This window comes from Hyperolius riggenbachi, chromosome 6 (assembly GCF_040937935.1).
Source record: "Hyperolius riggenbachi isolate aHypRig1 chromosome 6, aHypRig1.pri, whole genome shotgun sequence".
Taxonomy (NCBI): domain Eukaryota; kingdom Metazoa; phylum Chordata; class Amphibia; order Anura; family Hyperoliidae; genus Hyperolius; species Hyperolius riggenbachi.
The window spans coordinates 1,353,342-1,373,710 of NC_090651.1; the positions used below are offsets into that span (position 1 = coordinate 1,353,342).

The 20,369-nt window shown below is 53.0% G+C and overlaps 1 protein-coding gene across 1 annotated transcript in view; it reads left to right on the forward strand.

Moving 5' to 3' along the window:
* MTHFR (methylenetetrahydrofolate reductase) overlaps window positions 1-20,118 on the forward strand; it is a 43,124-nt gene extending 23,006 nt beyond the window's left edge. The window contains exons 3-12 of the mRNA XM_068238750.1: window positions 2,629-2,867; window positions 7,985-8,095; window positions 8,174-8,367; window positions 9,017-9,267; window positions 10,022-10,156; window positions 12,025-12,205; window positions 12,842-13,024; window positions 13,831-13,932; window positions 15,092-15,211; window positions 18,985-20,118. Coding sequence (XP_068094851.1) covers window positions 2,629-2,867; window positions 7,985-8,095; window positions 8,174-8,367; window positions 9,017-9,267; window positions 10,022-10,156; window positions 12,025-12,205; window positions 12,842-13,024; window positions 13,831-13,932; window positions 15,092-15,211; window positions 18,985-19,182 — 1,714 coding nt within the window. The 3' untranslated portion in view covers window positions 19,183-20,118. The remainder of the gene's footprint in view (window positions 1-2,628; window positions 2,868-7,984; window positions 8,096-8,173; window positions 8,368-9,016; window positions 9,268-10,021; window positions 10,157-12,024; window positions 12,206-12,841; window positions 13,025-13,830; window positions 13,933-15,091; window positions 15,212-18,984) is intronic.
* The last annotated feature ends 251 nt before the right edge of the window (window positions 20,119-20,369 follow it).

The following is a 20,369-nucleotide window of genomic DNA, read 5'->3' on the forward strand; positions in this document are numbered from 1 at the left end:
GTGCGTCCTCCGCGCCCCAAAACAAGTCCTGACGTGCGTCCTCCGCGGCCCGACACACGCCCCGACGTGCGTCCTCCGCGCCCCAACACACGTCCCGACGTGCGTCCTCCGTGCCCCAACACACGTCCCGACGTGCGTCCTCCGCGCCCCAACACACGTCCCGACGTGCGTCCTCCGCTCCCCGACATACGTCCCGACGTGCGTCCTCCGCGCCCCGACACACGTCCTGACGTGCGTCCTCTGCGCCCCGACACACGTCCCGACGTGCGTCCTCCGCGCCCCAACACATGTCCCGACGTGCGTCCTCCGCGCCCCAAAACAAGTCCTGACGTGCGTCCTCCGCGGCCCGACACACGCCCCGACGTGCGTCCTCCGTGCCCCGACACACGTCCCGACGTGCGTCCTCCGTGCCCCGACACACGTCCCGACGTGCGTCCTCCGCGCCCCGACACACGTCCCGACGTGCGTCCTCCGCGCTCCGACACACGTCCCGACGTGCGTCCTCCGCGCCCCGACACACGTCCCGACGTGCGTCCTCCGCGCCCCGACACGCGTCCCGACGTGCGTCCTCCGCATCCCGACGTGCGTCCTCCGCGCCCCGACACACGTCCCGACGTGCGTCCTCCGCACCCCGACACACGTCCCGACGTGCGTCCTCCGCGCCCCGACACACGTCCCGACGTGCGTCCTCTGCGCCCCGACACACGTCCCGACGTGCGTCCTCCGCGTCCCGACGTGCGTCCTCCGCGCCCCGACACACGTCCCGACGTGCGTCCTCCGTGCCCCCAACACACGTCCCGACGTGCGTCTTCCGCGCCCCGACACACGTCCCGACGTGCGTCCTCCGCACCCCGACACACGTCACGACGTGCGTCCTCTGCGCCCCGACACACGTCCCGACGTGCGTCCTCCGCGCCCCGACACACGTCCCGACGTGCGTCCTCCGCGCCCCAACACACGTCCCGACGTGCGTCCTCCGCGCCCCGACACGCGTCCCGACGTGCGTCCTCCGCATCCCGACGTGCGTCCTCCGCGCCCCGACACACGTCCCGACGTGCGTCCTCCGCACCCCGACACACGTCCCGACGTGCGTCCTCCGCGCCCCGACACACGTCCCGACGTGCGTCCTCCGCGTCCCGACGTGCGTCCTCCGCGCCCCGACACACGTCCCGACGTGCGTCCTCCGCGCCCCCAACACACGTCCCGACGTGCGTCCTCCGTGCCCCCAACACACGTCCCGACGTGCGTCTTCCGCGGCCCGACACACGCCCCGACGTGCGTCCTCCGCGCCCCGACACACGCCCCGACGTGCGTCCTCCGCGCCCCGACACACGTCCCGACGTGCGTCCTCCGCGCCCCGACACACGTCCCGACGTGCGTCCTCCGCGCCCCGACACACGTCCCGACGTGCGTCCTCCGCGTCCCGACGTGCGTCCTCCGCGCCCCGACACACGTCCCGACGTGCGTCCTCCGCGCCCCCAACACACGTCCCGACGTGCGTCCTCCGCGCCCCCAACACACGTCCCGACGTGCGTCTTCCGCGCCCCGACACACGTCCCGACGTGCGTCCTCCGCGCCCCGACACACGTCCCGACGTGCGTCCTCCGCGCCCCGACACACGTCCCGACGTGCGTCCTCCGAGCCCCCAACACACGTCCCGACGTGCGTCTTCCGCGCCCCGACACACGTCCCGACGTGCGTCCTCCGCACCCCGACACACGTCACGACGTGCGTCCTCTGCGCCCCGACACACGTCCCGACGTGCGTCCTCCGCGCCCCGACACACGTCCCGACGTGCGTCCTCCGCGCCCCGACACACGTCCCGACGTGCGTCCTCCACGCCCCGACACGCGTCCCGACGTGCGTCCTCCGCATCCCCACGACGTGCGTCCTCCGCGCCCCGACACACGTCCCGACGTGCGTCCTCCACGCCCCGACACACGTCCCGACGTGCGTCCTCCGCACCCCGACACACGTCCCGACGTGCGTCCTCCGCGCCCCGACACACGTCCCGACGTGCGTCCTCCGCGTCCCGACGTGCGTCCTCCGCGCCCCGACACACGTCCCGACGTGCGTCCTCCGCGCCCCCAACACACGTCCCGACGTGCGTCCTCCGCGCCCCCAACACACGTCCCGACGTGCGTCTTCCGCGCCCCGACACACGTCCCGACGTGCGTCCTCCGCGCCCCGACACACGTCCCGACGTGCGTCCTCCGCGCCCCGACACACGTCCCGACGTGCGTCCTCCGCGCCCCGACACACGTCCCGACGTGCGTCCTCCGTGCCCCCAACACACGTCCCGACGTGCGTCTTCCGCGCCCCGACACACGTCCCGACGTGCGTCCTCCGCACCCCGACACACGTCCCGACGTGCGTCCTCCGTGCCCCGACACACGTCCCGACGTGCGTCTTCCGCGCCCCGACACACGTCCCGACGTGCGTCCTCCGCACCCCGACACACGTCCCGACGTGCGTCCTCCGCGCCCTGACACACGTCCCGACGTGCGTCCTCCGCGCCCCGACACACGTCCCGACGTGCGTCCTCCGTGCCCCGACACACGTTACCAGTTGAGGGAAGTTCCTGGAGTTTGCTCAGCCGATTGTAAGAGGCCATGTCGTATGTTGCAGGTTTGATCGCCTGGGGGCCGGAGGACCTCTGTTTATTGATGTGACATGGCATCCTGCAGGGGACCCCGGATCTGATAAAGAAACGTCATCCATGGTTATTGCAAGTACGGCCGTGAACTTCTGTGGCCTGGAGACGGTTCTGCACATGACGTGTTGTCACCAGACCAAGGAGGAGATCACCAACCACCTGCAGAAAGCCAAGCGCCTGGGCCTGAAGAACATCATGGCTCTCCGGGGAGGTAAGACCACCTGACGGGCAGCAGCCAATCAGAAATTAGCCTGCTTCTGTCCACAACCTGAGCGGTTCTTGTCTTTTTCATGATTGCTAACTCAGTAAAGGACCAGCCCTTAAAGCGTTGCTATCATATACATCCGGCATAGTGGGGTCTGAACCCTCTATAACAGTAATTATAGATTGACGGTATACCTTGAAATGAATCAGAGCACTCAGTATATGATTTTATATAAAAAATTGTATTTGCTTATCATACAGCATATATACAAAATATGAACAGTTCCAAGTAGTGTTTCCTTCTAACAGTATTCCATCTCATCAAGGCTTTATAGCCAAACGATCATCCATCTTCTAAGTACATTCAAAAAGTAATATAACGGTTGTGTTATGTAGAATAAGATCAAAAGTAGTCTCATCTGTATCAATAGCTGTGTATCTAGTAGCTGTGTATATAATAGCTGTGTATATAATAGCTGTGTATCTAGTAGCTGTGTATATAATAGCTGTGTATATAATAGCTGTGTATATAATAGCTGTGTATATAGTAGCTGTGTATATAATAGCTGTGTATATAATAGCTGTGTATATAATAGCTGTGTATATAATAGCTGTGTATCTAGTAGCTGTGTAAAACTTGTAGTAATCTTCTTGAAAAAAATTCTGGTTGAACTCGATGGACGTATGTCTTTCTTCAACCCAAGTAACTGTAATAACTTCTTACAGAACTTCTTACTAACATCTTAACATAGTAGTAGCAGTAAGGTATTGTACCGTGTTAGCCATCAGCAAAAGCAAGAAGTTTTAAATCAGGATGACGCCATTTATTGGCTAACTAAAAATGAATAAGAATAAGCAAGCTTTCGGCCTTGCAGCCTTCGTCGTCCTTACAGGATGTAAACCTGACGAAGGCTGCAAGGCCGAAGGCTTGCTTATTTTTATTCATTTTTAGTTAGCCAATAAATGGTGTCATCCTGATTTAAAACTTCTTATCTTAACATAACTTATTGCTGAAAAATGAATAAAGTAAATCACCAGAATATTAAGCATATTACCCCTCCTCTGTCATCTCTTCAGCATCTAGAACCACGTGTGGGAAGGCAGCTTCTGGCTTGTAGCTGAATAGGAGTCTTTCAGGAGAGATTCGGTCAGGAAGTCTCTCCAACCACTTATTTTTATACGTATTGGATGCAATATGGCTGCCTGATTTGGAATTTCCCTCAATCTCTAGTTCTGATTGGCTGAGATTTCCGTGCATTATTCTTTATCTTGTATTGAATACCTGACATTTTAAAATAACCATAATATTTTTTGTTTACAAATTGCTTATTTAAAGGGATACTGTAGGGGGTCAGGGGAAAATGAGTTGAACTTACCCGGGGCTTCTAACGGTCCCCCGCAGGCATCCTGTGCCCGCGCAGCCACTCCCCAATGCTCCGCCCCCGCCTCCGGTTCACTTCTGGAATTTCTGACTTTAAAGTCAGAAAACCACTGCGCCTGTGTTGCCGTGTCCTCGATCCCGCTGATGTCATCAAGAGCGCACAGCGCAGGCCCAGTATGGTCTGTGTCTGCGCAGTACACTCCTGGTGACATCAGCGGGAGCGAGGACACGGCAATGCAGGCGCAGTGGTTTTCTGACTTTAAAGTCTGAAATTCCAGAAGTGAACCGGAGGCGGGGGGCGGAGCATCAGTGAGTGGCTGCACGGGCACAGGATGTCTGTGGGGGCCGGAGCATCGGTGAGTGGCTGCACGGGCACAGGATGTCTGCGGGGGGCCATTAGAAGCCCGGGTAAGTTCAACTCATTTTCCCCCGACCCCCCCTACAGTATCCCTTTAACTTATCTGTGGGAATTGACGTAGTTTGGGATATTTACACATACTGACATTTGCTTATCTGGTCTGTTTGAGACAGTTAATTAAAAATGGAGGTAAGCAGCCATCTTGACCTGAGCGCATGGATTATAGAGCAGCCGACTCCACCATATACCGTAATAGTAATAATTACAGCTATAGCAGCGCACAGGGAGTAACTTTGGCGTCGTGAGAAGACGGAGCTGAAGTTACATAATTCGTCCTCCAGCAATAGCTGGCAGCCAAATGACATCATTCCCCAACATCCACAGGGACCTGGAGAGGGAATAGTAATTACCGCTGCCGGGATAAGCCATATATCGGCTGTATCCTGTGCCCAAGTCTCCTACGCAGCCGTATATCGGCTGTATCCTGTGCCCAAGTCTCCTACGCAGCCGTATATCGGCTGTATCCTGTGCCCAAGTCTCCTACGCAGCCGTATATCGGCTGTATCCTGTGCCCAAGTCTTCTACGCAGCTGTATATCGGCTGTATCCTGTGCCCAAGTCTCCTACGCAGCCGTATATCGGCTGTATCCTGTGCCCAAGTCTCATACGCAGCCGTATATCGGCTGTATCCTGTGCCCAAGTCTCCCAGCAGCGATGTCTCTCCTACGCAGCCGTATATCGGCTGTATCCTGTGCCCAAATCTCCCAGCAGCGATGTCTCTCCTACGCAGCCGTATATCGGCTGTATCCTGTGCCCAAGTCTCCCAGCAGCGGTGTCTCTCCTACGCAGCCGTATATCGGCTGTATCCTGTGCCCAAGTCTCCCAGCAGCGATGCCTCTCCTACGCAGCCATATATCGGCTGTATCCTGTGCCCAAGTCTCCCAGCAGCGATGTCTCTCCTACGCAGCCATCTTGACCTGCTGGTTAATTTAGTTAGAATGAAAAATAAATGGATTGCGCGCTTCACACAGGCAGAGCCTAGAAATGGAAAACTGACATAGTGTAATACTGTAGTTCGGTGAAATAATCTTCCGCTAGCATCAAGCACTGAATAAGTGATCAAGTCGTGCAGCATGCACTCCTGTGGGGCCAAATATCCACCAATGACAATACTGGGGCTCGCTGGATTGAAGCCACCTCAAAGTCCAGGTGGGTCTATCGTTTTAGCCAGTTGTTCTCCTAAGAGACAGAAGACTGACCCAGACCTGACTTAAGTGGTTTCATCAACTTCATAGACTTTAACCTCTTGAGGACCACAGTGTTAAACCCCCCTGAAGACCTGGACATTTTTTTATAAACAGACCACTGCAGCTTTAAGACCAAGCTGCAAGGCCACACAAGTGATCCCCCCCCCCCTTCCTTTTCTTCCACCAGCAGAGCCCTCTGCTGGTGGGGTCTGATCGCCCCTAGTGTTTATTTTTTTTAGAAATATGTCTATTTTTTAATTATTTTTTACTATTTATTTTTATGCCCCCCCCCCCCCAGCCAGCCAATCCCGGCGATCAGCTGTCATAGTCTGTTTGCCATCTAACAGAGCTCCGCCTACCAACAGGAGATGCGTGCACAGCCTGCGTGCCCCAAGGACCTTATGCCAACCGGCGTTAGGTGGTCCTGGGGCTGTGTCCGTGCCCACGCCCATCGGCATGACGTAATCGGCAAGCAGTTAATCAAGCTCAAAGATAAAAACAACAGTGGCCCATAGTGTAGAGTGTCATAAAAGCGAAGCTCACGCTGCTCAAGTATTGCACTTATGTATCCAAATTCAAGCCGGCTCTGTACTTAATAGGTTACAGATGTCCACCCGGGCACTGGTAGGGAGAACGAAGGCCACAGCCTCCCGCTACTATAGAAGCCCAGGGAGAAGATGAGTTAGCCAGTGGAGGAAGTGTTTGTTGAGAATAGAAGTGGGCCCAGAACAGATCCCTGGGGGACACTGACTGAGAGGGTGTCGGGGGTTAAGGAGGAGCCATTGAATGAGGTTGTGAGGGAGCGATTGGAGCGGTAGGAGGAGATACAAGGCGAGGCCATGGATGCCCAAGGATTGTAGGAAGAGGGGTGGGTCTACAGTATCAAATGCCGAAGCGCTCAGTGTTGATGATACTGGCAGATGCTGTTTACTCCAATCTGTTATTGCCTGATGAAGCGGGTTTGTACCCTGCAAAATGCGCTGCACTTTTTTGGAGTATCCAATAAAATTGTTTTGACTGAAAATCCACAGTCGTGTGTTCTGCTTGGAGGAGGTGAGTCCACCACTGCCTCATTTATTACCAAGATGGGTTTTTAAGTTCTTTTAGTGTTTGTTTATCATGTTGGCGCCTCTGTTATCCTATCAAAGAGGAGCAGAATGAAGTAACTGCCTTGGCTCTGGTAGGGTAAGGTCATTGACCACCTTGGCGAGGGCTGTTTCAGTTGTGTGTGCAGGTCGGAATCCAGACTGTAGGGGGTCAAGTAGGGTGATGGTGTTGAGGTATTGGGTAATGCGTTGGTGGGCCAGACGGCCGAGGAGTTAAGGAGGGGAAGGGGGGAGATTGGGCTGTAGTTCGAGGGTAGGGATGGGTCAAGTGAGGGTCTTTTCAGCAGGGAAGGATAATTGCCTGTTTCAAGGCTTTGGGGAAGGTGCCTGTGGAGAGGGAGAGATTGAACAAGGAGGTGAGGACTGGGGCCAGGTCAGGGAAGTGGAGGGTGTTTGAGGGTGAAGGTGGGGGGGGAGAAGTCGCCAGTAATAGGCTGACTTTGTCAATGGTGCCAGAGCAAAAGAGGTGAGGGGTGGATGGGACAAGCCAGTGGCTGGGTGGGGGTGAGGGAACGACCTGAGAGGACATAGGGAGGGATGGAGGAAGGATATTTTGTTGCGGATGGTTGCAGTTTTAGTGGTGAAGTTGTTGGCTGCCCGTATGTTTAATATTCTGCATCTTGTTTTTTCAGAGTATGTTAAGCCTGCTGCACACCATGCAATTTCCTGTCAGATCGACCGGTCCAATCGGATTTCTGAACAATTTTGTACAGAAGTGATTGGAAAAACGATCAGAAATCAGAACGGGCTTGTCGGAAATGATCGTTTCGAGCTGTCGATCTGAAGGGAAATTGCACAGTGTTTTTAAGGCATAACAGATCGGGGATTACAGTCCCTGTCGCTGTGGTCACCTTGCATTCCTATCTTATCTGAGATCTGTGAAATGTCAACGTTCCGGGATGAAGGTCTCAGAGGTACAACGTCCTCCCTTATAGTACATAAAGCTCAGGGACATAACTGACCATATTCTATGCCACGGGTTATTTATGACCATTTCATGCAGACATTTATGCTTGTGTTTTTGCCCCTTTAGATCCCATTGGAGAAGAGTGGGAGGATGAAGCTGAGGGGTTTAATTATGCGGTTGACCTGGTGAAACATATTCGACAAGAATTTGATGACTACTTTGACATCTGTGTTGCTGGTAACGTTTGTTTCAGCCAATCTGCAAGCTTAACGGTCATAACCAAGCACAACCGTAAATCATGTCCTCTTCTCCCAGGTTACCCCAAAGGCCACCCAGAAGCAGAGAGCTACGAGCAGGACCTGAAGCGCCTGAAGGAGAAGGTGGATGCCGGGGCGGACTTCATCATCACTCAGCTCTTCTTCCGCTCCGAGACCTTCCTCAACTTCCTGAAGGACTGCAGAGCTATCGGGATCACCTGCCCCATCCTGCCGGGAATCTTCCCCATCCAGGTGCTCCTCTGGCCTCCTCACTCCTCTGGTCCCCTCGCTGAGCTCCTCCATGGCAGGCGGAGGCTGTGGAGCTTCTCTGGTCTCCTTGCTGTGCTCCTCGGAGGCCGTGGAACGTCATGCTCTGAGATTCTCTGGCCTCCTCCATGGCAGAAGGAGGCTGTGGAGCTCCTCTGGCCTCCTCCATGGCAGAAGGAGGCTGTGAAGCTCCTCTGGTCTCCTGGCTGTGCTCCTCGGAGGCCGTGGAACGTCATGCTCTGAGATTCTCTGGCCTCCTCCGTGGCAGAAGGAGGCTGTGGAGCTTCTCTGGCCTCCATGGCAGAAGGAGGCTGTGGAACGTCATGCTCCGAGCAGTGAGGCATAAAGATGTGCCCAGCCTTCATGTCCTGGTGTGGCTGGAACAAATGTTACTGCGGGGCTCACAGTTATTTGTTTAGGAGCTACAAGAAAATATAATTACAGAAATTCTCTGACGTTAGGATAGTAATATGTGAGAGACTTTGGCAAGCTTTGTCCAAGACTTCAGTAATAGTTTCATTGGGGTCTCATTTTAATGAAGTACGCTGTAAGCCAGTTGAGAAAGCTAGCTTGTGTTTCTGGTGTCCATCCCATCCATCGTGTGTCTCTCTTACTCCTCTCTTCCCCTGCGCAGGGTTACTGCTCTCTGCGGCAGCTGGTCAAGCTCTCCAAACTGGAAGTCCCTCAAGAAATCAAAGATGTTGTGGAACCCATCAAGGACAATGACGCGGCCATCAGGAATTATGGCATAGAGCTGGCAGTGTCCATGTGCCGGGAGCTGCTGGATAGTGGCATGGTAAACGGGCTGCACTTCTATACACTCAACCGGGAGGTGGCCACCATGGATATCCTCAAACGCCTGGGCATGTGGCAGGAGGACCCCAGGTGAGTGACTCCAGAGATGGCTTCTGCTCACTGAGGAATGCATGGAAGGCTTCTTACTGGCCTATTGGATAGTATATGGACAGATTATTATTATTATTATATAAATATAATAGTATGTCCACAGCTTCTTCCTGAATATTTCACATTGTGCTTTCTGAGCAAATCACCATCCTCAGCCTTGGGCTTCACATATCACTGATTACACTGCAAAGTCCAGCACTGCCACGAGCTGACATGTGACATGGTGAGATTAACACAGCTACATATAGTACCTGAGCTGATGGTTTAGCCTAGGCTGATTAGCTATTCTGAATTCTCCTCCCAGAGCATGCTGGGAGAGCAGGTATGTCTTGTTCTGGCCATTAACAATCTGCAGAGATCACCTGACAGCAGTAAAGATGTCGCTATGTGATAAATGTCAGAATGTAAATCGGGATAAGGAAAGATTTTACAATGGGCAAACTCTGACTAAATCGTTTATAAATTAATATTGTAAGAATATAAGTAATTTTATTCATGATGTTGTTTTCACTACAGGTCCACTTTGATGACATTTATATTTGCTAATAAATCTCTGTATCTCCTCCTGATGTTCATAAGCTTATCCTGGAGACGGCTTATTGGTCGAAAGCTCACTTTTTGTCTTTTGAGTTGGCCAATAAATCGTGTCTTCCTGATTGATTGCTCCCTGATGTGATATGAGCAGAGTGACCCCTTAATCTATGAATCCTGAAATGTGATTGTCTTTCCTCAGACGGCCTCTCCCGTGGGCAGTCAGCGCTCACCCAAAGAGGAGGGTGGAGGACGTGCGGCCAATCTTCTGGGCCTCCAGGCCGAAGAGTTATATTTACAGAACGCAGGAGTGGGACGAATTCCCGAACGGGCGATGGTACGTCACCCCATAATGTCAGCAAATCCCTGAACTGCGTCCCATGATTGCGGCGGAGTTATCTCGGCTTTGCCAAACCTTTTCATTGGATTTAATTACCGCATTTTTCAGCGTATAAGACGCACCTAGGTTTAGAGGGCAAAAACTAGGGAAAAAATGTATATACTGAACCTGGTGAGTCCAGGAGCGTCTTGCAGATGTTCTCCCCAATTATTGTGTCCTCCTGTGTCCCCTTCTGTCCCCTGTTTGTTCACTGCTCCTTCTGTGTACCACCTGCTCCTCCCCTGTCTATAACCATCAGAATTGGCAGCTCGGCTCCTGCGGCGATCAGACGAGAGATCTGTGATTGCGGCAGGAGCTGCGGATTAGATGAGCCAAGCTGCTAATTCTGATGGTTATACACATGGGCGAGGAGGACACACGGAGGGAGCGGGAGGTGCATGGGGGCGGGGAGAGCTTCGTGTGGCACTGTGGGAAGGGGGGAATGTGCAGCACTGTAGAAAGGTAAAGGGAGGTCGGGGGGACGTATGGCAGCGGACACCTCGAGGTACGCTGTGAGGACCCCGGGTCATTAGAGAGACACTGAAGCGAAAAAAAAAATATGATATAAAGAATTGGTTGTGTACTATGAATAATTACTAGAAGATTAGCAGCAAAGAAAATATTCTCATACTTTTATTTTCAGGTCTATAGTGTTTTTTCTAACATTGCATCATTCTATAATATGTGCAGATTACACAACACTCAGCATTCAAAATGATTCTTTCAGAGCAGTCTGTGAAGTAATGACCTCTCCTCTGGCAGAGGAAAAGTAAATAGTCCAGGAACAGTTGAGATAATAAAAGTCAGATAACAGCCCTCTCCACCACTAACTTATGCTGGATACACACGTTGCGTTTCCGCGTCGATGCGGCGTTCGATTCGCGTCGATTCGATTATTTCCAACATGTCCGATTCGCAGGTCAATGGATCGTTAGGTCGATTTGCCATACTTTACATGGCATTCAACCTAAAAATAATCAAAATGCGCTCGGAAATGCTCGGAAATAATCGAATCGACGCGAATCGAACGCCGCATCGAACGCGGAAACGCAACGTGTGTATCCAGCATTAGTTGGAGAGCTTAATCTCTTGTTTGCATAGAGATAATAACTGGAGTTTCTCAACTCTTCCTGTACTGGAAACAATTAGACTGATGTATCTGATCTTAATGTTTTATTTCTTAGCTGTACTACACATACAAATCATAATATCATCATTTTTTTCGCTTCAGTGTCTCTTTAAGTTCCTGTCCCACTGAGCATTGTTCTTCCTTTTCATTTTCCACATCTAACATGTCTTTTTCCTCTTGACCTGGAAAGGAGGGGGTGCCCCAATCAATATAAAAATAGTAAAGAAGAGCTTGCCTCACAGTAAGGACAATGGCTATATGAAGTAAAAGAGGCTTTCTTATTGGTCAGACCGTAAAATAACGCGTTTTGCGGATTGCAGTCCGCTTCCTCAGATCAGTAACAACGTCTTATAAGAGAAGTGTTTAGGTCAGGAGAACCTGTCCCAGACCCTCTACCCTGGGGGGTTGTCTGTTTCCAGGTCCTTGAACTGTAACAATTCTTTTGGAGTGCGACCCATCTGGTTGAAGGACCTTAGAATCAGAGTGTGGACCGGTTCCCTTACCGGCTATTACACTGTGGTTGCTAGTCTTACAACCCGCGTTTTTGAGTATTAGTCTATAGACTTATATTGCTCATAAAGTTACCCTAACACATTACACCGTAAGAGGCTACTGGTGTCTCTTATCTCCTCTGGAAGGTCCTTGGATCCCCCAGAACCCAACCCTTGATATTCTCTTTTTTTCTTGTCCTGTTAAGGGGGAACTCCTCATCTCCAGCCTTTGGTGAGCTGAAGGACTATTACCTCTTCTACTTGAAGAGCAAGACTCCGCGGGAGCAGCTGCTGAAGATGTGGGGGGAGGAGCTGAGCAGCGAGGAGAGCGTTTTCGAGGTCTTCACCGACTACATTTCTGGCAACCCCAACAGGAATGGATACAAAGTAAGTTTATTCTGGGATGGATGGTGGGCAACTATGGACATCTGGATGCTTGTGGCCATGGCAACAGTCAGTTATGCTTCCCATATTGGTGGCCGAACTGCAAGGGGTTCTGGGAAATACAAAACAGACATCTCTCTATTGGGTGCTAACAATACCTGGATTATGGGAAATATTTGGTGGTATCCAATAGATTGATTTCCTCCTTCCACAAGGCACTGGGGACATCATGATTCGGGAAGTTATAATGGTTATTCTCTGTAAGATGCTTCTTTACCAGAGATCCAAAAAGCTAGAGGGAAATCTGAGAAATCGGGGTTTACAAAGACCACGTCACAAACAACCCTAATGTTGGGCAGTACGGTGATGTAGTGGTTAGTTATCTTGCCTTGCAGCACTGGGTCCCTGGTTCCAACCGAGCCGGAGCACTATCTGCGCAAACTTTGTTCTCCCCGTCTCTGCGTGGGTTTCCTCTGGGTACTCGGGGTTCTTCCCACATTACAAAAATACTAATAATAATTGTATTACTTTATATTATTAATGAAGCAAGCGTAGGAAAGTTCCCTCTGGGCTGTGGCTGACACAGGGTGTCTGAAAGACTTGTGAAGGCATCTGCCCATACTTTGCTCTTCTCACCAGGTGAATTGTCTTCCTTGGAACGATGACCCTCTGGCCCCAGAAACCAATCTGCTGAAGGAGCAGCTTGAAAAAGTCAATAAAAGGGGAATTCTGACTATAAACTCCCAGCCCAACGTGAACGGGAAGCCCTCTACAGACCCGATTGTTGGGTGGGGTCCCAGCAGGGGCTACGTCTTCCAGAAGGTAAGTGTGACAGGAAGTGGGCAGGGCTTGTGCTGAGGAGCCAATTGTGCATTCAGAAGCTGGTCCTGTTTGAGGTGTACAGTTTTCCAAATTATTTATACTCCCAAGACCATAGACAATTTTATAAGTCATGGCTGCTAAAATTGATGAAAAACACACACACACGGATTTGATATTTTTCTGACTGCATTACTGCTGAGGTCGGGATGTGTTTGGGGTGAGGAGGGTGTGATTGGGCCGGAAGAGTAGGGTGTGATCGAGTGGGGCGAGGAGGGTGTGATTTGGCGGGTAGAGGAGGGAGTGAATCGGTGGGGCAAGAAGGGCCTGATTTGGGGGGAAGAGTAAGGTGTGATTGGGTGGGGCGAGGAGGGAGTGAATGGGTGGGGCGAGAAGGGTGTGATTTGGCGGGAAGAGGAGGGTGTGATTTGGCGGGAAGAGGAGGGTGTGATTTGGCTGGAAGAGGAGGGTGTGATTTGGCGGGAAGAGGAGGGTGTGTTTTGGGCGAGGAGAGGGGTGGCAGTTGGACTGCCGTTCTGGGAAGTAGTTTGGCTTGGTTAGGGCTTTTTCAGCTTTCTTAGTTTTAGGGTTGAATGCTGCCCAGTTAGGTTTCCTGTTTCTATCTTCTCACTTCCTGTTGGCGCTGACATAACATAAGGTTACGAGTTCTCCCCGATATGGACACCAGCAGCAGTGAAATCCCAGCAGCGGTGCGGCGTTTCTGTATCTGGAGTGACTCTGCCCTCTCACTCCTTTCTCTTGCTGATGTCATGGTGACCAGATGAACTGACTGCCCTCTCTGTCCTCAGGCTTATCTGGAGTTCTTCACTTCTAGTGAAATGGTGACGGCTCTTATCAAAGTCCTGAAGAGATATGAGCCTCGGGTGAACTACCAGATAGTGAATGTACACGTAAGTATAGCAGCTTCCTGTGCTCTGTGTGACGAGAACAGTATCCATACATTCCAAGCAGACCAATAGTTTGAAGATATCTCCTTTATTCCATCCCGAGCAGTAGAAAGAACTCCACCTCACGCAATAGTCAAAATCCAACACCCATCAACGAATACACAGCAACAGCTGTTCCGTCACAAGTCCAGCACAATTCTGACTCCAAATACAGCCACCCGGCTCTTATCGACATTACACCGAGGCCTCCAGCAAAGCCTAGATCATAATAGGTCTTATCCGAGGCTCCAGAAGCTTCTAGCAAGGCCATCGTTTCCATAGACAACTCAGCAGGTATCACCTTCAGCTATCTAAACGGGGCGTATACAGCTAACGATTTTCCTGCCAATATACAGCAGATTTGATCACTGATCAAATCTGCTGTGAAATCGTTGCACAAACGATGACCGAACGATCGATTTCCGTCCGAAATCGATCATTCCTGTTGATCCATCCGTGCGGAAGATTTTGCTCAATCGCGGACGGGCCGGGAGTGCATCGATAGCGGCGTTCGAATGTCCGACGACCGACGCAATACAGCGGCAATACATTACCTGATCCGGCCGGCGCGTGTCCCCGCTGTCACCGCTGCTCCTCCTCCACTGGGGTCCGGCAGGTTTCACTTCTTCCTGTCCGGACAGGACGTTTAACCATTAGAACGCCCTCTAATGTTTAAACTTCCCTCGGCAGGAACTGAAGTGAAGCTGGAGCTCAGAGCGGAGAAGAGATAGCGGAGACCGGGGGACTCACGCCGGCCGGATCAGGTAATGTATGCAGGGGGGGGCGGCAGCAGCTCCACAGATGGTGAAACGATTTGATGCTGAAATTGATTCACAATCTGCAGTAAAGGCAGCCATACGATTCGATCAGAGAGGGATCTGTCTGTTGGTCGATCTGATGGCAAATCGGCCAGTGTATGGCAGCCTTAAGGCAGCAACAATAGAAGCTCTTAATTAAATGAGCTGGCCTCAAAACAGAGTACACAATACACCTGATACAGAAACCTTCCATTTTACAATGCACAGCACAGTAATATTCTAGGTTTTGCCACTCTACTGAACATCTCACTTCATGTTTCTCCATAATTGTGCTCTATAAGCTGATGAGCTTCTGCTCTCTGCAGGGGAAAAACATCACTAACTCTCCAGATCTGCAGCCAAACGCCGTGACCTGGGGCATCTTTCCTGGCCGGGAGATCATCCAGCCCACCGTGGTAGATCCCGTCAGCTTCATGTACTGGAAGGTAAGTGGCCAGATGGACGAGGACTGAAGCCAGGCCTGCTCGAGTCTGCGCAGCCCGATTACAAAGCAGGTACCCGACCCGATGCAGACCTCTAGGCTGAAGAGTCCCTCAAAAGCAGGAGGTACAAGCCATAGAGGTCACGGGGGCAAGCGTGCGGCAGGGACAGAGGGTCAAGTGCGAGGGGGGGCGGGGTAGGGTTGTCAATCATGCAGACAGTGAGGTTGGGGGGTGGCAAGTATGCAACCTGGTGGGGGAGGGGGTAGGGAGGACATATGGGAGCTGTCATATTTATTTCCTGTTAATACCAGTTCGGCCCTTTCCCGCTGCGCAGTGTGTCAGCCCTTTCCCGCTGTGCAGTGTGTCGGCCCTTTCCCGCTGCGCAGTGTGTGTCGGCCCTTTCCCGCTGCGCGGTGTATCTCGGCCCTTTCCCGCTGCGCAGTGTGTGTCGGCCCTTTCCCGCTACGCAGTGTGTGTCGGCCCTTTCCCGCTGCGCAGTGTGTGTCGGCCCTTTCCCGCTGCGCAGTGTGTGTCGGCCCTTTCCTGCTGTGCAGTGTGTGTCGGCCCTTTCTCGCTGCGCAGTGTGTGTCGGCCCTTTCCCGCTACGCAGTGTGTGTCGGCCCTTTCCCGCTGCGCAGTGTGTGTCGGCCCTTTCCCGCTGCGCAGTGTGTGTCGGCCCTTTCCTGCTGTGCAGTGTGTGTCGGCCCTTTCTCGCTGCGCAGTGTGTGTCTGCCCTTTCTCGCTGCGCGGTGTATCTCAGCCCTTTCCCGCTGCGCAGTGTGTGTCTCAGCCCTTTCCCGCTGCGCAGTGTGTGTCGGCCCTTTCCTGCTGTGCAGTGTGTGTCGGCCCTTTCTCGCTGCGCAGTGTGTGTCTGCCCTTTCTCGCTGCGCGGTGTATCTCAGCCCTTTCCCGCTGCGCAGTGTGTGTCTCAGCCCTTTCCCGCTGCGCAGTGTGTCTCGGCCCTTTCCCGCTGTGCAGTGTGTGTCGGCTCTTTTGCTGGAGCTGTTGACCAGCTTCTTACCGCCACCACCAGTGAATCTATCCTCCGCTCCTGTTATGGTCTGGTACTCAGACGCAACTACAAGCGACTGATACAAACGCCAAAGAGTAATCAACACAGAGGAGAGGAATATCGGGACACCCTGCCACCGCTGGACCTCCTCCACTCCTCCACACACCAGACTAAGGGCCTGTACGCACTGCTGCGCTTGTCATGCGCTTTTTAATCGCAAGGTCTTTTGAAAAATCATGAAAATCGTGAAGACCTGTAGACACTGGTGCGATGCACTTTTCTATTCTCATGAAGGCTTTGCGATTTTAAAAATGCAGCGCAGCAGTGTGAACCGGCCCTAAGGTCCAGGGCAAACGTGATTACACTGGACTCCTTCCACCATGGCAGCCATCTTTTCAATCTTCTCCCATCAGTACTCCAGTCCCCCCCCCCCCCCAGCAGTCCTCCTCCTGAACTCATGCCAACTCCCCAACAAAACCCCCTCTCCTGGTGACCCTTTTCCTGGTAATATTCCTGGAGGGTGATCTCCATCCTGGTGAAATACTGATTTAGTCATTCATTTTTTGGGTTGTCTAGCCCAAATCTGTGTATTTGACTGCATGCAGGTTTGCGCTTGGCCTGGGTGGTGATCCCATTGCTTGCATGCAGGTTTGCGTTTGGCCTGTGTGGTGATCCCATTGCTTGCATGCAGGTTTGCGCTTGGCCTGTGTGGTGATCCCATTGCTTGCATGCAGGTTTGCGCTTGGCCCAGGTGGTGACCCCATTGCTTGCATGCAGGTTTGCGCTTGGCCCAGGTGGTGATCCCATTGCTTGCATGCAGGTTTGCGCTTGGCCCAGGTGGTGACCCCATTGCTTGCATGCAGGTTTGCGCTTGGCCCAGGTGGTGATCCCATTGCTTGCATGCAGGTTTGCGCTTGGCCCAGGTGGTGATCCCATTGATAGTCTGCAGGTGTGTGCTTGGCCCGGGTGGTGATCCCATTGATAGTCTGCAGGTGTGTGCTTGGCCCGGGTGGTGATCCCATTGCTTGCATCCAGGTTTTCGCTTGGCCCGGGTGGTGATCCCATTGCTTGCATGCAGGTTTGCGCTTGGCCCGGGTGGTGATCCCATTGCTTGCATGCAGGTTTTCGCTTGGCCCGGATGGTGATCCCATTGCTTGCATGCAGGTTTTCGCTTGGCCCGGGTGGTGATCCCATTGCTTGCATGCAGATTTGCGTATGGGCTGGGTGGTGATTTGGGTGTGTTTCCATTTCTTGCACGCAGGTTTGCGCTTGGCCCAGGTGGTGATCCCATTGATAGCCTGCAGGTGTGCGCTTGGCCCGGGTGGTGATCCCATTGATAGCCTGCAGGTGTGCGCTTGGCCCGGGTGGTGATCCCATTGATAGCCTGCAGGTGTGTGCTTGGCCCGGGTGGTGAACCCATTGATAGCCTGCAGGTGTGCGCTTGGCCCGGGTGGTGATCCCATTGATAGCCTGCAGGTGTGTGCTTGGCCCGGGTGGTGATCCCATTGATAGCCTGCAGGTGTGTGCTTGGCCCGGGTGGTGATCCCATTGCTTGCATGCAGGTTTTCGCTTGGCCCGGGTGGTGATCCCATTGCTTGCATGCAGGTTTGCGCTTGGCCTGTGTGGTGATCCCATTGCTTGCATGCAGGTTTGCGCTTGGCCTGTGTGGTGATCCCATTGCTTGCATGCAGGTTTGCGCTTGGCCTGTGTGGTGATCCCATTGCTTGCATGCAGGTTTGCGCTTGGCCTGTGTGGTGATCCCATTGCTTGCATGCAGGTTTGCGCTTGGCCTGTGTGGTGATCCCATTGCTTGCATGCAGGTGTGCTCTTGGCCTGTGTGGTGATCCCATTGCTTGCATGCAGGTTTGCGCTTGGCCCGGGTGGTGATCCCATTGCTTGCATGCAGGTTTGCGCATGGCCCAGGTGGTGATTTCGGTGTGATCCCATTGCTTGCATGCAGGTTTGCGCTTGGCCCAGGTGGTGATCCCATTGCTTGCATGCAGGTTTGCGCTTGGCCCAGGTGGTGATCCCATTGCTTCCATGCAGGTTTGCGCTTGGCCCAGGTGGTGATCCCATTGCTTGCATGCAGGTTTGCGCTTGGCCCGGGTGGTGATCCCATTGCTTGCATGCAGGTTTTCGCTTGGCCCGGGTGGTGATCCCATTGCTTGCATGCAGGTTTACGCTTGGCCCAGGTGGTGATTTGGGCATATTTCCATTGCTTGCATGCAGGTTTGCGCTTGGCCCGGGTGGTGATCCCATTGCTTGCATGCAGGTTTGCGCTTGGCCTGTGTGGTGATCCCATTGCTTGCATGCAGGTTTGCGCTTGGCCTGTGTGGTGATCCCATTGCTTGCATGCAGGTTTGCGCTTGGCCTGTGTGGTGATCCCATTGCTTGCATGCAGGTTTACGCTTGGCCCAGGTGGTGATTTGGGCATATTTCCATTGCTTGCATGCAGGTTTGCGCTTGGCCTGTGTGGTGATCCCATTGCTTGCATGCAGGTTTGCGCTTGGCCTGTGTGGTGATCCCATTGCTTGCATGCAGGTTTGCGCTTGGCCCGGGTGGTGATTCCATTGCTTGCATGCAGGTTTGCGCTTGGCCCGGGTGGTGATCCCATTGCTTGCATGCAGGTTTGCGCTTGGCCCGGGTGGTGATTCCATTGCTTGCATGCAGGTTTGCGCTTGGTGGTAATATGGGAATATGTTTGGGGATTTATGGGGTACAGTGACCACCTGTAGTAATTTCCATCTTTGTATCCTTCCTGTAGGATGAAGCGTTTGCTTTGTGGATCGAGCAGTGGTTGAAGCTGTATGAGGACGAATCCCCATCACGCATGATCATTCAGTATATACATGATAACTACTACCTGGTGAACTTGGTGGACAATGACTTCCCGCTGGAGAACTGCTTGTGGCAAGTCATTGAAGACACTTTTAAGGAACATGACAGTCCGGCGGAGCAATGAGTGCCACCCCTGCCCTGCTGTCGCTACCTCATGCTACATGGAGTCCTCCCGTGCTCAGGTGGGCCTCCAGGTCTCCGTTGTGTTGGCCGGCTCCACTGTGCGTTGTCAAGTCCGTCCAGCCAGAGGCCTCCTGCTGTTAGAATATAAACCTTTGTACATTGTGCAATACCTCCTTGGACCTGAGTAAAGGGATCTGCTGATTGCCGGCGTGATGTGCCGCGTGGACACGTTCCCATCATCTCTCCTCGAGAGTCCAGATGTTTATCTGAGCCTCTTCTCAGTGCCGCGTGGACATTTTCCCATCATCTCTCCTCAAGAGTCCAGAAGTTTATCTGAGCCTCTTCTCATGCATTTACAAGAGGACTTGTCTCCAGCTGCTGAGTCCCGATCTGTGCCCAGTGCAATATTTCCCAATATAGACCGATGTATGATCTGATGTCTCCTTCATGCCTCAGTGGCACCAACCTACCTCCCTGCCCACCTACCTTCTGACCGCATGTGTGGTTCCCATGTAGCTGGACAGTATTCAGAAGACTTGAGCCTTTTTTTATGATTACTGTTTTTACCTATTGAGGTTGTGCAATGCTTTTATAGGATGCCGCTGGGACTTCTTATCTGAAGGTCCTTTATTGCAGCTGGTTAAAGAAACACGTAGGAATGACGGACCACAATCACGTGGCATCTCGTCACATCCCCGCACTGTACAATACGATTGTATACACTGTCCATGAATGAAGAGGAGATCACTGATAGGGCTAGAGGGAAATCTTCCTAGTAGATGTTGCACCCTCATGTCTTCACTACAGCCTTTCCGAGACTTTCCTCCTGTTGTGAATGAAAGTGTCACCTGAGGTCTCCAGAGTTGGCTCTACATTCTGGGGAGACCCTGGAGGTTGCGGTGCATTCTGGGGGGGCCTAGAGTTAGCGCTGCTTTTGGGGGGGGGGGGGGTTATGAAATGAACGATACAATTTAAATGCTCTAGAATTAACATGGCTGCATTCTAGGGGGACCCTGGAGTGGGGGCTGCCTTCTAGGGGGACCTTAGAGTGGGGGCTGCCTTCTAGGGGGACCCTGGAGTGGGGGCTGCCTTCTAGGGGGACCTTAGAGTGGGGGCTGCCTTCTAGGGGGACCCTGGAGTGGGGGCTGCCTTTTAGGGGGATCCTGGAGTTGGCACTTCTCTTCCAAG